The following is a 16958-nucleotide window of genomic DNA, read 5'->3' as shown; positions in this document are numbered from 1 at the left end:
GTCACCTTTGTTCTATGCTACCTGCTATGAGTTTTTAGATTAAGCTATAGATGCATTATTAACTTTCTTCATAATAGACACAGTGTTTTTTCTATTTATGAAATAATTTGATCATGTATTTTACTAACAGTAGTTACGAAACAGTATAATGGTAAAAATATTACTGACTGGACAGTGTTGTTTGATAACCAAGCTTGACTGATGGCCAGTGGTGGAAGAAGTATTGAATAATTTTACTTTAAGTAAGAGTAGTGTGGAAATACTCTGTTACAAATCCTGCATTCAAAATTTTAGTCAATAAAAAGTACATCAGTACCTGCATCAAAATATACTTAAAGTATCAAAAGTAAAGATCTCATTATGCAGAATGATATATCGGTGTGCGTGTGTGTTTGTGTGCTTGTGTGTGCGTGCAGGTAAAGGAGAGCCAGCAGGTGAAACTGGTGTTCTCAGAGCAGCTCAGCAAATTGCAGACCAAACAACATCAGGACACTGAACTGCTGGAGGAGATCAGGTACATTTACCAGACAATTGATATCTGCATGAAATCATCCAATTGTATTCAATGAGACAGCGGGCCATATGCAAAAAGATCAACAGAGAGACGGAGAGTAAAAGCATGTCAGATGACATGTCTGTTGATGCTGTGTGTTGTGTTATTCCCTGTTCCCCAAGGACTTTCAGTAAGCAACGAGCAGCTATAGAGAAAGAGTATGGTCAGGTGAGTGCACATAAACTATTCTAGTCCACTATTAGTCCTATATCTGGAACTTTTTTATTTTTTTTACTGGAAATGCTCATGATTTATTGATTTGAGATCCCATATCAGTGCCTGAGTGCTGTTGTTGTTTGTTTCCCCTCTGACTCTGTGTGTACAGTGTGTGCATTGGTATACACAGATGCCTTCTTTGATAGGAATTATTCTGTATTTTTTGTCGAAAAGTTACTTGGTGGACTGATATATATATATTTTATGTGGTTAAAATACATTTTGCTGGTACTCCTGTCTGTTTCTCCAAACTAGGGGCGTGTCGACCGCCATCTACTGTAGGTAAAATAAACTAACTGGATAGGTACCTCATGCAACCCCATCTCAAAAAAAGCTGAACTATCCCTTTAATGTCAGGGTGGAAAAACAACATTGCACAGTAGTAGGCGACCCTCTCTGCCCTGTCTGCCTGTTCGTTTGGCTGCTCTCCTTGCAGGTGTTGGAGGTGGGTGTGGCAGAGGGTCGTCAGGCAGAGTGGAAACACCTGAGGCCATTAGCAACACTAGCCCTGTGTGCCAGAGCACCCTGTATAAAAACCCTCTGGATTCTCAGTGGGTCGCTCTCGCCTTCCTGAGACACCCATTTTGGTTGCGGTTGGTTACAACACTGCATATACACTTTACACGCACCCACTCACTTACACTGCTGATATTACTGACTTCACATGTCACTGTTAGTTTATGTTTGTCTTTTATGTTACTTTAAACCTAATAAATAATTGTTAAACTGCTTCATTGAATGCATCTCCCTTTTTTGTCATGGCCATTCGGCCCGGTTTGTGACATTCTCAGAATTAACTAGCCTTGAGAGGCCAAACAACGATGTAGCGAAGGGTTGATCTGCAGGAGAGGTTATTACTGGCGGGCATTCTGGTTGAGCAGGAGCCAGGAAAACGAGAGAGGGAGCGCCGCACCAAGAACTGAGACAGAAAGGGGAGCATAGGAGACATGGAAAATGGGGACACCAGATAAAATACTGGGGCACAGCTGTAACAGTGACTGATTTTCCTCCCTAGAGCTGTGGCTCAGTGATAGAGTGGGTCATCTTTCAATCTGAAGATCGGCGGTTCGATTCCCACCTCGTCCATGTCGATGTTTCCTTGGGCAAGATATTTAACCTCAAATTGCTCTCGAAGGCGGCCTATGGTGTATGAATGGTTACTTAGTCCTGATGGGCAGGTGGCACCTTGCATGGTAACCCCTGCCATTAGTGTATATATGGGTGTGAGTGATATGTAGTGTGAAAGCTACTTTGCGTTAGTAGGACTAGAAAGGCACTATATAAGAACAAGTCCATTTAAATCAATTGGTAAGAGATTGCATTTAAAATATGCTGTTGTACCAAGTTCTTACCTTCTCAGGAATGCTCTGAAGAGAGCTTCATGTGTTTGCACATTGGTGGAGAATGTTTCACTTATGTGTGTGTGAACATCTTATACATGTGGGCGAGTTTTACCAGTCTGGTGGGGACATAAGTCTGATTACACACTCTCATTGTGGGGACTCTCATTCCTTTTGGGGACAAAATGCATGTGTCATTAACATAATCATTATAGCTTAGCGTGAAGACTTGGTTTAAGGTTAGGGTAAGGAAGGGTTAAGGCTGGTAGGGGTTACGGTTTTGGTTTGGATAAGTCTCCAGGAAATTAATGTAAGTGAATGTACATATCCCCAAATGTCATGAAAACACAACTGTGTGGGTGTGTGTGTATAGAGTGTCCACACTACTGCTTACAAATGCGTACCCAACTATAACTATACTAACCAACTTTAGCTTTGAAGCAAATATTTAAAAAACGACTGATCAGTTGTTTAATACCTGACGCTTGAAAGTATTTGGTATTTTGTTATAAATCAAAATATTGGACATATTGAACTTGACCATATGATGGTGCGTGGCTACAAAAATCTGTAACATAATAAGGCAAAAACAAGGCCAATGTAATCATGATAATGCAAAAATAATGCAAGGCATTGTGGGAACTTCACATAACAAAATCCTGAGCTAAATGAGCACCTTTTATGAAAAAGCCCACTAGTGACACATTATATTTTGCAGTCTTTTCTTGAGGTCATAATCCGGTGTTAAATGTGCATTTTCAGGCTCTTCAGAGATTAGCAGTCCAGTACCAGAAAAGAGACTGGCAAAGAGGAAATACAGATGCCATCACATCTGGGTAACTATACACACACACACACACACACACAGACACACACACACACACACACACACACACACACACCCACACACAGCAGCTTTCTGTTTCATTTTTTTAGGTTAACTTTATTTTCCAAAACCAACCACTAGACTAGGTGTACCTGGTTGCTTTGATGTAATTTTCAGTATGGAAAGTTGTTGTGTAAATAGAATATGTATCTTAATGCATGATAGCACATATGGCACTGAGTCTATATGTTTTCTTATATTGACCCTGGATCAATTACACAGTTTACACAGAACGTTAATCACCGCAGTGTGAAATGAAATTTTTGACGATCGTTATCTGCCAACATTCAGTAAAATATGTGATCGGGCATTTATGCTTTTCTCTTCGCTGCTCTCTGATAATGTTACATTGTAAACGACCAATTCGTTTAACAGGAGGAGAATGAAGGTTCCGTTCGGTTACCTTATGATGCGTTCAGGCTCTGTTAGGTGAAAATGAGTATTGGGCGAAAGTAAATTATAACGTTATCATGATGTGGTCACATGTAATCTCGTAAAATGTAGTTTTGGTGAGAAACTTAAATAAATCCAGTTGTTTTGAAGGAGATGTTTTCACAGCAACATAAATAGATATTAGAGAGGAACTATGTCCTGTTAACACTAGCTCTGAACAGCTTATAATACATCATTAAAACTATCGATGACAAGATTTGTTTTAATCCATAAAAATACAATCTTTGAATTCCTTATCATTGGAATTGTGTGTTTTTTATGGTTTACAGACTTCAGAGTGGTTGAAATGATTTTTGGGACAGTGGCAAAAAAGTGTGATGCCTTGTAGACCAGCTGCTATAATCAAACAACAAAGGGATCTGTATCTGCAAGTATGGATCATCAATGATCTGCAATTAATATCAGTGGCAAAAAAAACCTTTAAAAGTTATATTTGCTCCCTTTTTTCTTTTGTGCTGATTCAATCTTTGATCCGATCCGTGATCTGATCCGAACCGTGAGTGTTATGATCCGTTGCACCACTAATAGCCACTTGTGTCATCGTCACACCTCTTGGTCTGTAGACTACATCGGGGTCTGTTTAGGAGGCTGTAACCAGGCTACTTACATAGAGAACAGATAAGAAAAGTCATTTTAGAAAAAACTCTGATCATCATTAAATATGTCTGACTTGTCTGATAGTAATGAATCAGGGGCAAAGCAACATAGCAAATGCATGGTTCACATTATTGGTTAGGGTTATATGAGCAGGAATATGTTCAAAGGTGCATTGTGGCTATTTACATTATAATATACAAGGAATATAATAAAGGCATGTGTCTTCATGGCACATATTAGTATTGATCCAGTTTCACACATATTTACAGGCAGGTGCTTAGATGTGCACTGATACTGACTGAGCTTTGAGAAAGAAGTGTGAAGTGAACTTAATCAGCGTTTGTCAGTCCATATCTCTGTGTGTTTTCAGGAGTGTGTTTGCTGCGTGGCGGTCAGTGGTAGATGCTACAGCTCAGTCTGCCACATTACGACTAGCCGCTGCAGAGGAATACCGCCAGCTGATTGGGCAAGCCTCCAGAAGTTATCGCAATGCGAAGGACATCCGAGCTAAGAGAGTGAGAGAGCTGCAGACAGTATAGAAACACATATTAACACACTACACAGAGCCTTTTTACCAAAGTATACTGTTGGCTGAATGGATATTTTTGCTATGCGTGCGTTTGTGTGTGTACGTGTAAGGTCCTGGAGCGGCTCCAGAAGGTACAGGGTGAAGTGGTGGATGCTTTGCAGGAGCTGCATGGGATCAAGAAGAGCTACCACCAACTCAGTCACAATGCCAATGTTGCCAGAGAGAAAGCTGCTGATGCGCAGACCAGGTAAACAAAAATTATGATGTAACCCCCCCCCCCCCCGTTTTTAAGTAGGATTATTATTGGCGCCTCTGTCGCATTTCCTCAGGGCCTACTTGCAACATGCACAGGCAGCTTCTCCCCCGCTGCAACCAACCCAACCTCAAAAGGTGGAGATACAACAAATCCGTATGTGAAGTTGACGGATCCCATTCATTTGAGAGCAAGAGAGACGGCCGCATGGTGGATACAACAGGGGGAGTTGACTGACCATTCGCCGTATCTAAATTTGCACAATCATTACTCAACCTCAACTTTATGCAAATTAGGTCCTTCCATCGCAATGTAGCAGGCTCGCGAAACTCAGATCAAACAGTCAAACTAGGCAGTGCAATAAAAAATTAATCAATATTCTGTTCCTGCATTGCTTTTATCTCACCTCAAATGTTTTCCGAAACATATTTTAGTTAACTGTTCAACTGTAAAATGAGAAAGTTTGTGACCCGTCCGCCATATTTAAATCAGTTGAGCCAGAACCAAGCCTCGCCCACCTGCCGGAGCAAAACTGACCGTTTGGGGTTCCGTCGCGTCTTTCTGTGTGTTGGTTGGATTTGGTGGAGCTCCAACTTAAGTTTTATGCAAATGAATGCGTGGTGACATAGTCAAAAGGCAAATGAGAAGATGACATAATCTTGCAACTTTTAGCTATTTTGGAGCTAGTGCGAGTTACTATCATTGGAAAAGAGTTGGCAACAGTACCAAGTCACAGCTTTGTGCTGTAAATCGAGCATTCATTTTCCCAGGAGATCGCAACTTATGGCAGACAGAATTGCATAGTGAAGTGAGCCCTCTTGGGAACCAATCCAAAAGCAGTTGGTGTCAATATTCTAAAGCCATTTCATTGTGCAATCAACATTTACTCCATGATGATAAATTATAGCAAAAAACAAGTCTATTGCTACTTTAAGAGGCACATCCATCCACATACAAGCAATATGTGAGACAGTGTTATGGCGTGAGAGGAGATGGACTCTGTTTACATCAATGATGCATAAACAGTCAAAGTTGATGGACAATGTTTTTCTCATGATTCCTTTTTTTTTATGTGAAGAGGTATCTTATATGTCATCAATATGTTTTAACTGTGTCTTCCAGAGCCAGAAAGAGTGAACATGGGATTTTCCACTTTAAAACAGGACTACATAAGATGACTGCTAAGGTATGAATCTGAAATGAACTATATTATAATATATTGTGTATGTAGGTCTATACAACAGAAATGAACTGTGCTGTTTCTCCCCAAATGGAAGTTTCAGTAATAACATTCAACTCAACATATTCCTGATATAAGTCCAGTCGGCTTTATTTATACAGTATAGCCAAAAATCACAAATGTGCCTTATATTGTAAGGAAATATGAGGGGAACTAGTCTGACAAATATTCCTGTGCTTCCAGATATGCTCATGAGTGAGCAGGCTTTTAAGTAAAGATAACTTGATTTTCTTTTAGTTTTGCCTCTTTAAATACACTCAACATCATCAAGAGCCCACGATTTGATTTTAATGTTGTACAAGGCTGTTTACATTATCGAGGATTGTTCAAAAGCAGGGCCCCGTGGAACTGCAGGGCCCTCACCTAGCCTCCAGGATATACTTTATGGCCCAGCTTGTTGTCAAGCTAAATACAGCTTGAGGGATAGAAAAACATCGAAACAATCTGACCAAACATTTTCAGCCTCTAACATGTCAGCAAACAGAGTTGTGCTAGTGTCCACCTGATTAATGTGAGTCCAATATTCTCTTTCCTTTTAGTTTCTAGTTTGTTTTCCTTTAGCTCCTGAGGGAAATATCTGTCTCTTTAGCTGCTAAATGCTCCACTCTAGTCCCCTACTAGTCTCTGACTGTGTCGGTCTGCTGTTTGGAGCTGAGCAGGTAGTGTACAGTGGTTTTATCAGTAGTTTTTACTGGAAACTCTGCTGACAGGGTCCATGAGAGCAGCTCAGACTGAACTACTTCCAGTAAGCTGTAATGCAGCGGTAACATTACAAAGTGACATTTGCTCGTCCACGAGAAATACTGTAGGTGAGGGTCAGAAGCTTGGTGACAGAATATTTGCAGTTGTATTGGTGAACTGCTGTTACTGCAAGCTGCCATTTTGTTGAAGAAAAAGTCAAAGAGGGCTAAGGAGATTGCTAACTGTTAGTCTGAATTGTCAAACTGTCTGCAAACCATTGCGGTTTTGTGGAGCAGTTTTTACTCCAACAGAGGAGATAAAAGTGAATGATGCAACACAACTAAAAAGCTCTCAATTGTCTCGAAAATCAGCACAGCTGAGACAGCTTGCTATTGGTCAATGGTGCAAATTCCTATGGATTCCTTCAAAATCCCGGTGTGTCCAGACCTTTAAGATAAAACAATAAACTGAAATGGGCTACATTTGGTGTCAGAGTCGGATATGTTTAAATTATGCGGCAGCTTATTACAATACACACTGGGTATCCATTATCAAATAGTCTTAAAACACTCTGACTTTAGGTGACTCTAAGTTGTCATAAATTCAGTTTACTACAGTACTGTAAGTGGTTTACAGTGGTCTGTATTCTATATATTTGTTCCTCTTTTCATGTTAAAGTTTGTGATGTTTGATGCATGTTTCACTTGAACTAAAAAATGATGTGTGAACAGCTCAGTGCCAGGTTGAGAGAGTGTGACAACCGCTTGACTGAAGTTCGTAATGAGTATCTGCTGGCGTTATCAGCAGTCAACGGCCATCATCAACACTACTACACCAACGACCTACCACATATTATGGAGGTAAAACACACACACACACACACACACACACACACACACATACAGAGAACAGGAAGCCAGTTTGGGTCGTGTATCTGATAAAATAGTTACCACATCATTTCCTGACGTATTTTCTCTGTACAGTGCACAAAACACAGCCTACTTTCCCCTTATTCACTTAATCTGTACATTTCCAGCCTGGTTTCCTAAAAATGACGTTTCCATACATGAAACTGCATTTTTCGAGGGAAACTTATTTTCTACCAAATCACCCAGGAGATAGCAGTTTGTATGTGAAACCGAGTCAAAGTTGGCTTACAAACACACACAGGAACACAGGGGAAAAACAGGAGGCACAGTCTAACCGTGACAAGTCTGGTATAACAACAAGTAAAACAAGTCAGAATGTCCATTAAAACAAATGCAGGACTTTCACCCAGGAGACCGTTGTCCATGTACCGTCTAAAAACCAAAAGTCAGTGTTGACTTTATCATTTTTTCTGGCTGAACTGGGTATTAGCATACGCATCAGACCAAGCCTGAAAGGGCCAAGCCGTTGCTCTTGTTCTCCCTGCACACTTGAAGATTCATAAGAAAAATTATTTAATGATTTACCTTTTCCAGACTTTCAGGACCTAATGGATTGAATTCTGATGATATAAAGAGTTACTTTGGGGGGTTGAAATGCTTAGTGAAACGAGTCAGTGTTTTACAGATTGTGTATGGGAAAAACTGTATCTTTTTGGGACAGTGTGTCTCTGCAATACTGAGTGTGGCCACTATGCTAAAATCACAGCACAGCCTAGCATTGGACTTGAATGAATAGTGTGCCATGTATAGTCTGTTGCACATTCTGTACTTGGTAGAAACTTGCGAACCATAGAAAATATACATAATGAACTGAGGACTGCGGATGCGGTGGTGGCGTTCAAAAGGGGCCCAACAGCAATTTTTCCTTGGGGCCGCCGATATGATATTCCAGTCAGGCATTGTTGGATAAGAGCTGGAGTGTTGAAAATGGTGGCAAAACAACTTGAAATAATGAAAACTGTCACTTGTATTCTATTTCTCTCATCAGGAAATGGACGGTGATGTTTACGATGATTTAAGAAGCCATTTTACCCTGCTGTGTGGGGCAGAAATGGACACCTGTCTTGCTGTACACAAACTATACAGCACGATATGGGAGAGTGTTGCCAAGGTATGTCTGTATATGTGCATACAGTGTTACTTGTGTTCTGTCTACAGTAAAGCATTCAGTAGTTTTGTCATGTCATGGGGCGGCCGTGGCTCATGGGGTAGAAGGGGTCGTCCGGGAACCACAAGGTTGGCAGTTTGATCCCTGGCTGCTACGAGTCCTGTGCCAAAGTGTCCAGAACTCCAAATTGCTCCCTGGGCGCTTCACAGCAGCCCACTGCTCCTAATATGCTAAGGATGGGTCAAATGCAGGCCAATTTTCATATATGTACCTAATGTAAATGACGGTTGAAATAAAGTTAAATTTCATAGTTTGCAAAAGTGCACCTAAGGAGGAGGTCATGGTGGATGGATGGATGGGTCAAGCAAACACAGTACATTCACCCAGGAGGCGGTGTTTGTCCACCGTGGCTCCTGTGAAACCAGACATAAGACATTTCTCACCTTGTCTCTTGAAAGACGGGGGTGGAGGCAGAGGGGTTACAGCAAGGTTGGCAGATTGGGAAATGCAGAAAGAAATAAAAAAAACAAATTAAACACAGGAGAATTTTTTTTTTTTAAATGTAAGGGAAATGAGAGACGCAAGAAAAGTTGGAAGATAATAGCATATAAGTACATACAAAGAATGGGGCAATAGCTAAGAGAGGCTTACTGGTACATCTAGGTACAAGAAACAAAAGTTTACATAAGAAAATTCAACACATATACAAAATGTCTGAACTAATGTAGCAACTTGGTGAAATCTCATAAGTTGTTCCCTTCAAAATGTGAGTGTTTGGAAAGCATTTTAACACCTAGCTCTTAATTTGTATGATGTTACAAGGGTGGCACAGATGAAAACATTGGTTTTTGTCCACTCACACCTAAGCGATACAGGTCAGTTTGGTATCCAGTTTGGTTTGAAACCATGACTGCTATGTGCTGATTTTTTTTTTCCAAAAGGATAAGGTAGGAGGAATTGTTTTGTTTGTTCCTGATTAACATTGATCGGTTGCTCTATTGTCAGGTGACCAGAGAGAGAAACATTCTGCAGTTTCTTCAAGAATCTGTCGTCTTCAGCAAAACCCCTGAATTCACCTTCCAGCCAGCTCCACATGACAAGGTGTGCTTGAATGTTTGTGTGTGGGAACTCTGGGGGAACTCATTTAGATATTGGAAAGAATTGACAAGATTTTCATCATTAAGCCAAAACAATAAATAAGCATGGGTGCATGTGTGTGCATGTGAAGGTGTGGGTACAATAACATTCATAGAATAACTTTATGATATAAGGCTTGTGTTGAGTTGCACTATGCAGATGTGTACAAGATGACACATGGAAAGCTTAAGAATGAAGAATACGTTTGTCTCTCTTTTGTACAGGTGTCTGCTCTACAGGAGGTTTGTGCTTCAGAAGCAGAGGGCTGGCTGGTTAAGGAGGCCAAGAAATGGGCTACAAAAGCTGCTAAAGACTACAAGATCATCACCCATGGAGAGAGGGTGAGACTTTGATTTCAAAGTTGGGAAGATACTCCTGAGCTAATGAATGCTTGTAGCAGTGGCCCTCAGAATTTGTTCTTCTGGAAATACAGCTTTCTCTAAAAGTTATTATTAGGGCCCGAGCACCGACGTAGTCGGAGCGGAGGACCTATTGTTATTCTAATTATTATTAGGGCCCGAGCACCGACATAGTCGGAGTGTAGGACCTATTGTTATTCTAATGTTTACTATTAAACCCCGAGCACCGACGTAGTCGGAGTGTAGGACCTATTGTTATTCTAATGTTTACTATTAGAGCCCGAGCACCGACGTAGTCGGAGTGTAAAACCTATTGTTATTCTAATGTTTACTATTAAACCCCGAGCACCGACGTAGTCGTAGTGTAGGACCTATTGTTATTCTAATGTTTATTATTAGAGCCCGAGCACCGACGTAGTCGATAGCGTAGTACCTATTGTTATTCTAATGTTTTTTTAGGGCCAGAGCACCGACGTAGTCGGTAGCGTAGGACATATTGTTATTAGGGCCCGAGCACCGACGTAGTCGGAGCGGAGGACCTATTGTTATTAGGGCCCGAACACCGACGTAGTCGGAGCGGAGGACCTATTGTTATTCTAATTAGGGCCCGAGCACCGACGTAATCGGAGCGGAGGACCTATTGTTCTTCAAATGTTTATTGTTCTTATTATTAGGGCCCGAGCACCGACGTAGTCGGAGCGGAGGACCTATTGTTCTTCAAATGTTTATTGTTCTTATTATTAGGGCCCGAGCACCGACGTAGTCGGAGTGTAGGACCTATTGTTATTCTAATGTTTTTTTAGGGCCAGAGCACCGACGTAGTTGGTAGCGTAGGACCTATTGTTATTCTAATGTTTATTATTAGGGCCCGAGCACCGACGTAGTCGGAGCGGAGGATCTATTGTTCTTCAAATGTTTATTATTATTTGGGCCCGAGCACCGACGACAAGATGTTCTACATTTGTCTGACAGGTTTTGTAAACTTTTCAGACTGTAGAGGCTGATGAAATACAAATTATGTTAATAGAGTTGTTAAATACAATAATTAAAAATGTGTTCAAGTCAAGTTGCTCAGATTGGTTTAAATTCACTCCATCATTCTATTACAGACAATGTGTGTTTGAGTCAAACCTCTTGTGACAAACAGCTCAAAGAAACTCTTTGATCTTAATTGATTAAAACATGATGTGATCATATTTAATCATACTGTTGTGTTTACAGAAGAGATATAATATAGTTGTATATAATATGAGCAACAATTTGGACCTGCTCAAAGATCTGGAGCCAAGATTATCGCTCGCGCGAGAGTGAATTTTGATCGCGGAGTGAGGTAAAAGCGCTCGTCAAAGTAAAATACGCGCGTGGCTGTTTGATTTTCGTGCGCGCATGGATCTCATTTGCGCTCTCGGATTTTGACAGTGATTTGCCTTCATACAGGTTCCCCATTCACATTTACTGTACACACAGGCAGACTTTTGTGATCATTACAACAGTAGGTTTTCAAACCATGTCAGTGGGCATTAGTATGAATGATCTGTCCAGAGCTTCTTCATGAGAATCAGGTTAAATGTTACAATGAATGCTTCACACTACAATCTAAAGTTACAGAAGAGCTTAAAATGAAAACAGTGTTAAATTAAAGTGTTCAAGTAACAGCAAATGACACTACTGTTCTGTTAACTTTCATGTAAGTCCAAATACAATCAGCAGGACACTGCAGGGAGATGAACCCCATCCCAGTAAACTGACAGTCTGTTATGTTACAAACACTGAAGCGCATTCACACACATTCATTTTCTTAATGATCTTAACAGGTTTACATTTATGATTGTATCGGAGGTACACTCAAAACATTTGAGGCTTAAGACCTGGCAACATGATCTTGCTACGCTGCTGGTCGACGCAGGAAATATCATGTAACTCGTGCACGCAGTGTATGATGGTCACAGAAATGCATGGCCGCGTCACCCAGAGTCCTGCCAGTACCCTCAACGTGCGTGAAGTTACGAGAGCCCGATCAATGCTGCTTGCAGCTTTAATTATTATTATAACTGGATTCATGTACTATGGGCAGGCCATAAAAAATAATGTTTTTATGGCCAGAGAATTGTTCATCTCTGTCTTTTTTTCTCTGTCAGGCTCTACAGATGTTAGAGAGTCGGTTGAAGCTCTTGTCAGGGGACACGGGGTACAGTGTGGAGCAGAAAATAGCAGAGGTGCAGGACAGTGTCAGGAAGGCCAAGGTAATAAAAAAATCCAACATGTCAGTTAGTTCTTCACCTCGTCCTGTTACCATTCGGCTCTCAGTATCTCCCTCCTTCTTTAATGTATAGAAGAAAGCACATCAATTGATAAAGCATATAAAAAACCAGAATCACAATAAAAAATACAGTTTTTATTCAAAATGAACAACAACATTTAATCAAAGAATACCAATTATCTATCTAAGATGTTTCTACTCAAAGTCTGCGGAAGTCCATGTATAGAGGAGGTCGGAGTGGACAGACACATCTGTAAGAAACAAATCTGTAGAAAATGATAATGTGCTGGCAGAAAGTTATTGTAAAAGGCAAATAAACAGGACTTTCATCCTAGAGATCGCATGTCCCATGTGAAACCAAAAGTCTACTTAAGTCACATCCATAACTTAAATTATGTCACAAACATAGTTATTTTAAGCCAAACCACTTCTTACAAAACCTTACCATGTAGGTTTGTTGCCTTAAGTTTTTTTTTTGTTTTTTTTAAGACGTTAACTATGTGTTTAAATCTGCAAGCATAATCCGGGAGAAAATATGTTTCACGTAAATGAGAATGCTGTTTAGTTGTATGCAAACATGAATTTTAGGAGACAGGGTTAAAAAATGTGGAACTGCTCTCTGAACATTTTGTAAACCTTTCTTTGATAATGGTAATAAGCGTCAGAGCTTAGCAACACTGTGTATCTGACAACCCAGATGTCAGAACAGAGTCAGTAACCGGTCTGACCAAATATATTTCCCCATTCAACATTGGACTACTAACTAATAATTCATCACATATAGCCTCCTTTTTTGTGGGAAGAAATATTCCAGTTCTAAAAATACCTTCTCTTCTACAAATATTCCAAGTTCAACCACAGAAAACACTTTCTTTGTGCTCCAGTGCTTAACAGATATCTACAAAACAAGTATTAAACAGCATTTGCACATCTGCCAACGTAGTTCTCCTACGTACACCAGCAAAATGAAGGAAAGTAAAAAGTGCATATTGTGAAGCGCCGGACCTCGTGCTAATTTGAATTTGAGAACAAAACCCAGCTGCTGTCTGTGTGTGTGTGATTGTCTGACTGACTGTGTGTCTTGTTTTCTTCCTGTCTCAGCTCAGTAGGGTGAAGGCAGAAGCCCGTCTGGCATTGTTGTCAGACAGCGGCACAGGAATTGAGATGTGGCTTCACAACGCCATGAACCAGGCAGAGGAGGAGCTGGAGAGGGAGAGACGCCTCAGTGAACAGAGGAAGTCTACTGAGGACGTTTCAGTATGCAAACACACATAGACCCAGGAATTTCCAAAAACAGTCCACTGTATTTTTATTATCAAATAATACTCAAACTGGAAGAAATAGGGCATTTGTTGGGGATTATTTGCAGTAGTGTAGTAGGTGCAGGACGTTTTATGTAGGATTGAGTCAACACAAACAATGTGTGTGTTCAAAAATGGAGCTCTATGTCACAGAGAAAGATGATATATCAGGCTTTGATACACACACACACTCCTTGTTCGTAGGATACAATCATTGTTGGTTTTGGCTCTTAATGGGACTTGTTGATGATAGTGAAAATATAGAATTTCACCAGACATCTCCTTTAAGTCAAATCTGTCAACAACTGATCCAGTCGGAAAAAAAGACATGCTGGTCATTGAGAGATGAAAACATTGTTTATTGAAAAAATGAAATTCCATTGCTCAGTGAGGTGGGCTGCGGGCCTCTAATAATAACCAAAAATAACAAAGAAGGGTAACATTTGGAGGATGTACCATATTGAGAAGAATATGTGATATACCTTGCCTACTCATGGACAAGTTTTCATTGTGTGTCTTTTTAGGAGGATGAGTTTGAGCTGACTGACATTGAGGACTACGATGATGAGAACGGAGACATCTTTGCAGATCCAGTGTCAGCATCTGGAGTTTGTATTTACCCTGCAGCCTGCAGAGTTGTTTATAGCTATCAGGTAGAGATTAATGAAATATTCTGCAGTTAAGAGGTGGTTTACCTCTGCAAAAGAAGCAAACCATCTTTAATCTTAGGGTCAGGGCTTCACATGGTTCCATTCAGAACTCCCTCCATGCTTTTGAAATGAACAACACCACGCAATTCTCAACATGACAACTTGACACCTCTTTTTCCTGTGGTCATGACAATATATGGGAAAGTAAAGTCAAGTTATAGGCCAGAACATTTAGAGAAATCAACAAGGTAACTAGAAAAAGTATATCAGATGTTGTTAAAAGATAAAAGGTCATGCCTATCCTACACAGTGTTGACCTTCTCTGAAATCTGTGTAACCTTATGGAAAAGATACAGAATGTTGTATTTTGAGAAAATCTTCAGAAAACAATTACAAATTGAACTGCAGTTGTTTTCAACAAAGGCAATCGACAGTGTTTTATCCTGTATATATAGTGCTGCAGTTGGACAATTTATAATGACAAAAGCATGTTACTTCCTATAGGCCAGCCAGTCAGATGAACTGTCAATCATGGAAGGGGAAGAGCTTCAAGTGATTGAGGATGGAGACATGGAGGACTGGCTGAAGGTAGTTTGGTTTGGTTACATTGTAACCTTTCAAGGTATATGTACAAAGAATGATCCCCTGCTGCCAGAATACACAGATACTTCTATAAGACACACTGGCTTGCCTAGCCACGCCCTGCGGTCCTTCCACTCCTTTACATGTCCATGTATTGGTTAACTCTTTAAGACTCCCCGTGAGGAGAGTGTGCAGCCCACAAGCCTAGTTCACAAAACAACAAATAACAAACAAACTATGTACTTTACGTACCAACCAGGTCAAGACCCCGTAGAACCAAAGGCCAAGCCTGAGAGGCCAACGTTATTACAGGAGGTCTGCAAGAAAACCGTAAGCCGCAGCCATCGGTCATTACGAACACAACCTACGGGTCTGCCCACATAAGTTACTGTTACTAAGCAATCAAACTCAATTTCCCAGGATCCTTTAGCCCTAAACTCAGCCCATGAACTCAACATTTACAATAACAGGATACTATGATCTGTGACCCAAGACAGGTTAACAAAACCCACTGTGCTGTTGCGTCCTGCCTCTTAACTCTGCTCTTTCTTTGCTCTCTACCTCTTCTCCTGTACAGCAGAAGTGGGGGTCAGCTCTCTTCTGTCCCTGGCTCCTCACCATGTGGTGGATTTCTGACCACCATGTAGTCTGCTTTCCACCCTATAGCCACTAGATGGTGTCATAGCTACCACTCTTTCACAGGAAGTTACTCCCCATAGTGTAGAGCAGCACTGTTTCATTTGGCAAGTGTACTGTCCAAGCTACACCACAAGGCAACGCAACATCATAGCCAATGTTTTTTGCTTTGTTCGACTAGACAATCTGTTTAGTAAATAGTAAATGGACTTGTTCTTGTATAGCATTTCTAGTCTTCTGACCACTCAAAGCGCTTTAACACTACTTTTTCATTCAACCATCCACACACTGATGGCAGGGTCTACCATGCAAGGTGCAACCTGCCCATAAGGACTCTCTAATCATTCATACCCATTCATACACCACAGGCACATCCTACGGGAGCAAGTTGGGGTTAAGTGTCTTGCCCAAGGACACATCGACATGGACTAGCGGAACTGGGGATCGAACCGCCAATTCTTCGATTGCAGGGCATTGTTGTGCGACTGAGCCACAGTCGCACAACAATGTAGAGCATTCCATATTTTTTCCCTAGCCCATCAGAAGGTTGAGTTTCAGCGATTGCAGGACAGGAACATAATCGCCACTCACTGACAGGTGTGATGCACAGACAGAGAAGAAAGATTGTTAAAATGCTTGGTTCTGATCTTTCACAGGAAAACCAGCCTTACCTCACCCTTCCCACAGGCCAAAGGTTGTGTGACAAAAGGCTGCATGACAACAGTGAGCGCAAATGCCATGTCCACCAATGGCCTTTGTAGATAGGCATTCACACAATAGAAGTGTTAAAGGCCAAATTCTGGCCCAGATTTGGTGTGATCAGCCAATAGACCAGTCAGACAATGACCGCAGCACAGTTCAGATTGTGGTCATAGTCTGACAGAGTGACAGCGCCTCTGAATGCCTCCCTGCCTCTAGCTACATGGAGCGTTACAGCCCTGAGCCACGAGTTATGCACAAGAGCTCCAGAGTTCACTTCTCACGGTACTAGTCAATACATGGCTATGCTTTACTTTTCTTCCAGTTACAAAGGCAACTTGAGTTTGTTAGCAACAGCAAAACTCAATAATTCTGAGCCCAGTTAGAGCCAGACATCTTACTATTGGTTGATGAAACTAAATTATGATTGGTCATAATACAATTAGTTGATAGAACTAAATGCTGATTGGACTATGACACCACTGTCCAACTTTAACAGTACACTTGGACCAGCTCCTTGATGGTATCTTGTCATGAGATCACTGGTGC

The 16958-nt window shown here is 41.0% G+C and overlaps 1 protein-coding gene across 1 annotated transcript in view; it reads left to right on the top strand.

Annotated features, from left to right (window-relative positions):
- Positions 1-16958, top strand: part of LOC142945876 (F-BAR and double SH3 domains protein 1-like) — a 31678-nt gene that overhangs the window by 3811 nt on the left and 10909 nt on the right. The window contains exons 2-15 of the mRNA XM_076086815.1: positions 417-514; positions 676-721; positions 2872-2945; positions 4416-4560; positions 4685-4821; positions 5950-6013; positions 7480-7608; positions 8666-8788; positions 9791-9886; positions 10147-10263; positions 12420-12524; positions 13643-13798; positions 14367-14495; positions 14997-15080. Coding sequence (XP_075942930.1) covers positions 417-514; positions 676-721; positions 2872-2945; positions 4416-4560; positions 4685-4821; positions 5950-6013; positions 7480-7608; positions 8666-8788; positions 9791-9886; positions 10147-10263; positions 12420-12524; positions 13643-13798; positions 14367-14495; positions 14997-15080 — 1503 coding nt within the window. The remainder of the gene's footprint in view (positions 1-416; positions 515-675; positions 722-2871; positions 2946-4415; positions 4561-4684; positions 4822-5949; positions 6014-7479; positions 7609-8665; positions 8789-9790; positions 9887-10146; positions 10264-12419; positions 12525-13642; positions 13799-14366; positions 14496-14996; positions 15081-16958) is intronic.

The sequence above is a fragment of the Anarhichas minor genome, unplaced genomic scaffold, assembly GCF_050575085.1.
Source record: "Anarhichas minor isolate MPS153535 unplaced genomic scaffold, ASM5057508v1 ptg000008l, whole genome shotgun sequence".
Lineage (NCBI taxonomy): Eukaryota > Metazoa > Chordata > Actinopteri > Perciformes > Anarhichadidae > Anarhichas > Anarhichas minor.
This window is presented reverse-complemented; position numbering and strand designations above follow the sequence as displayed.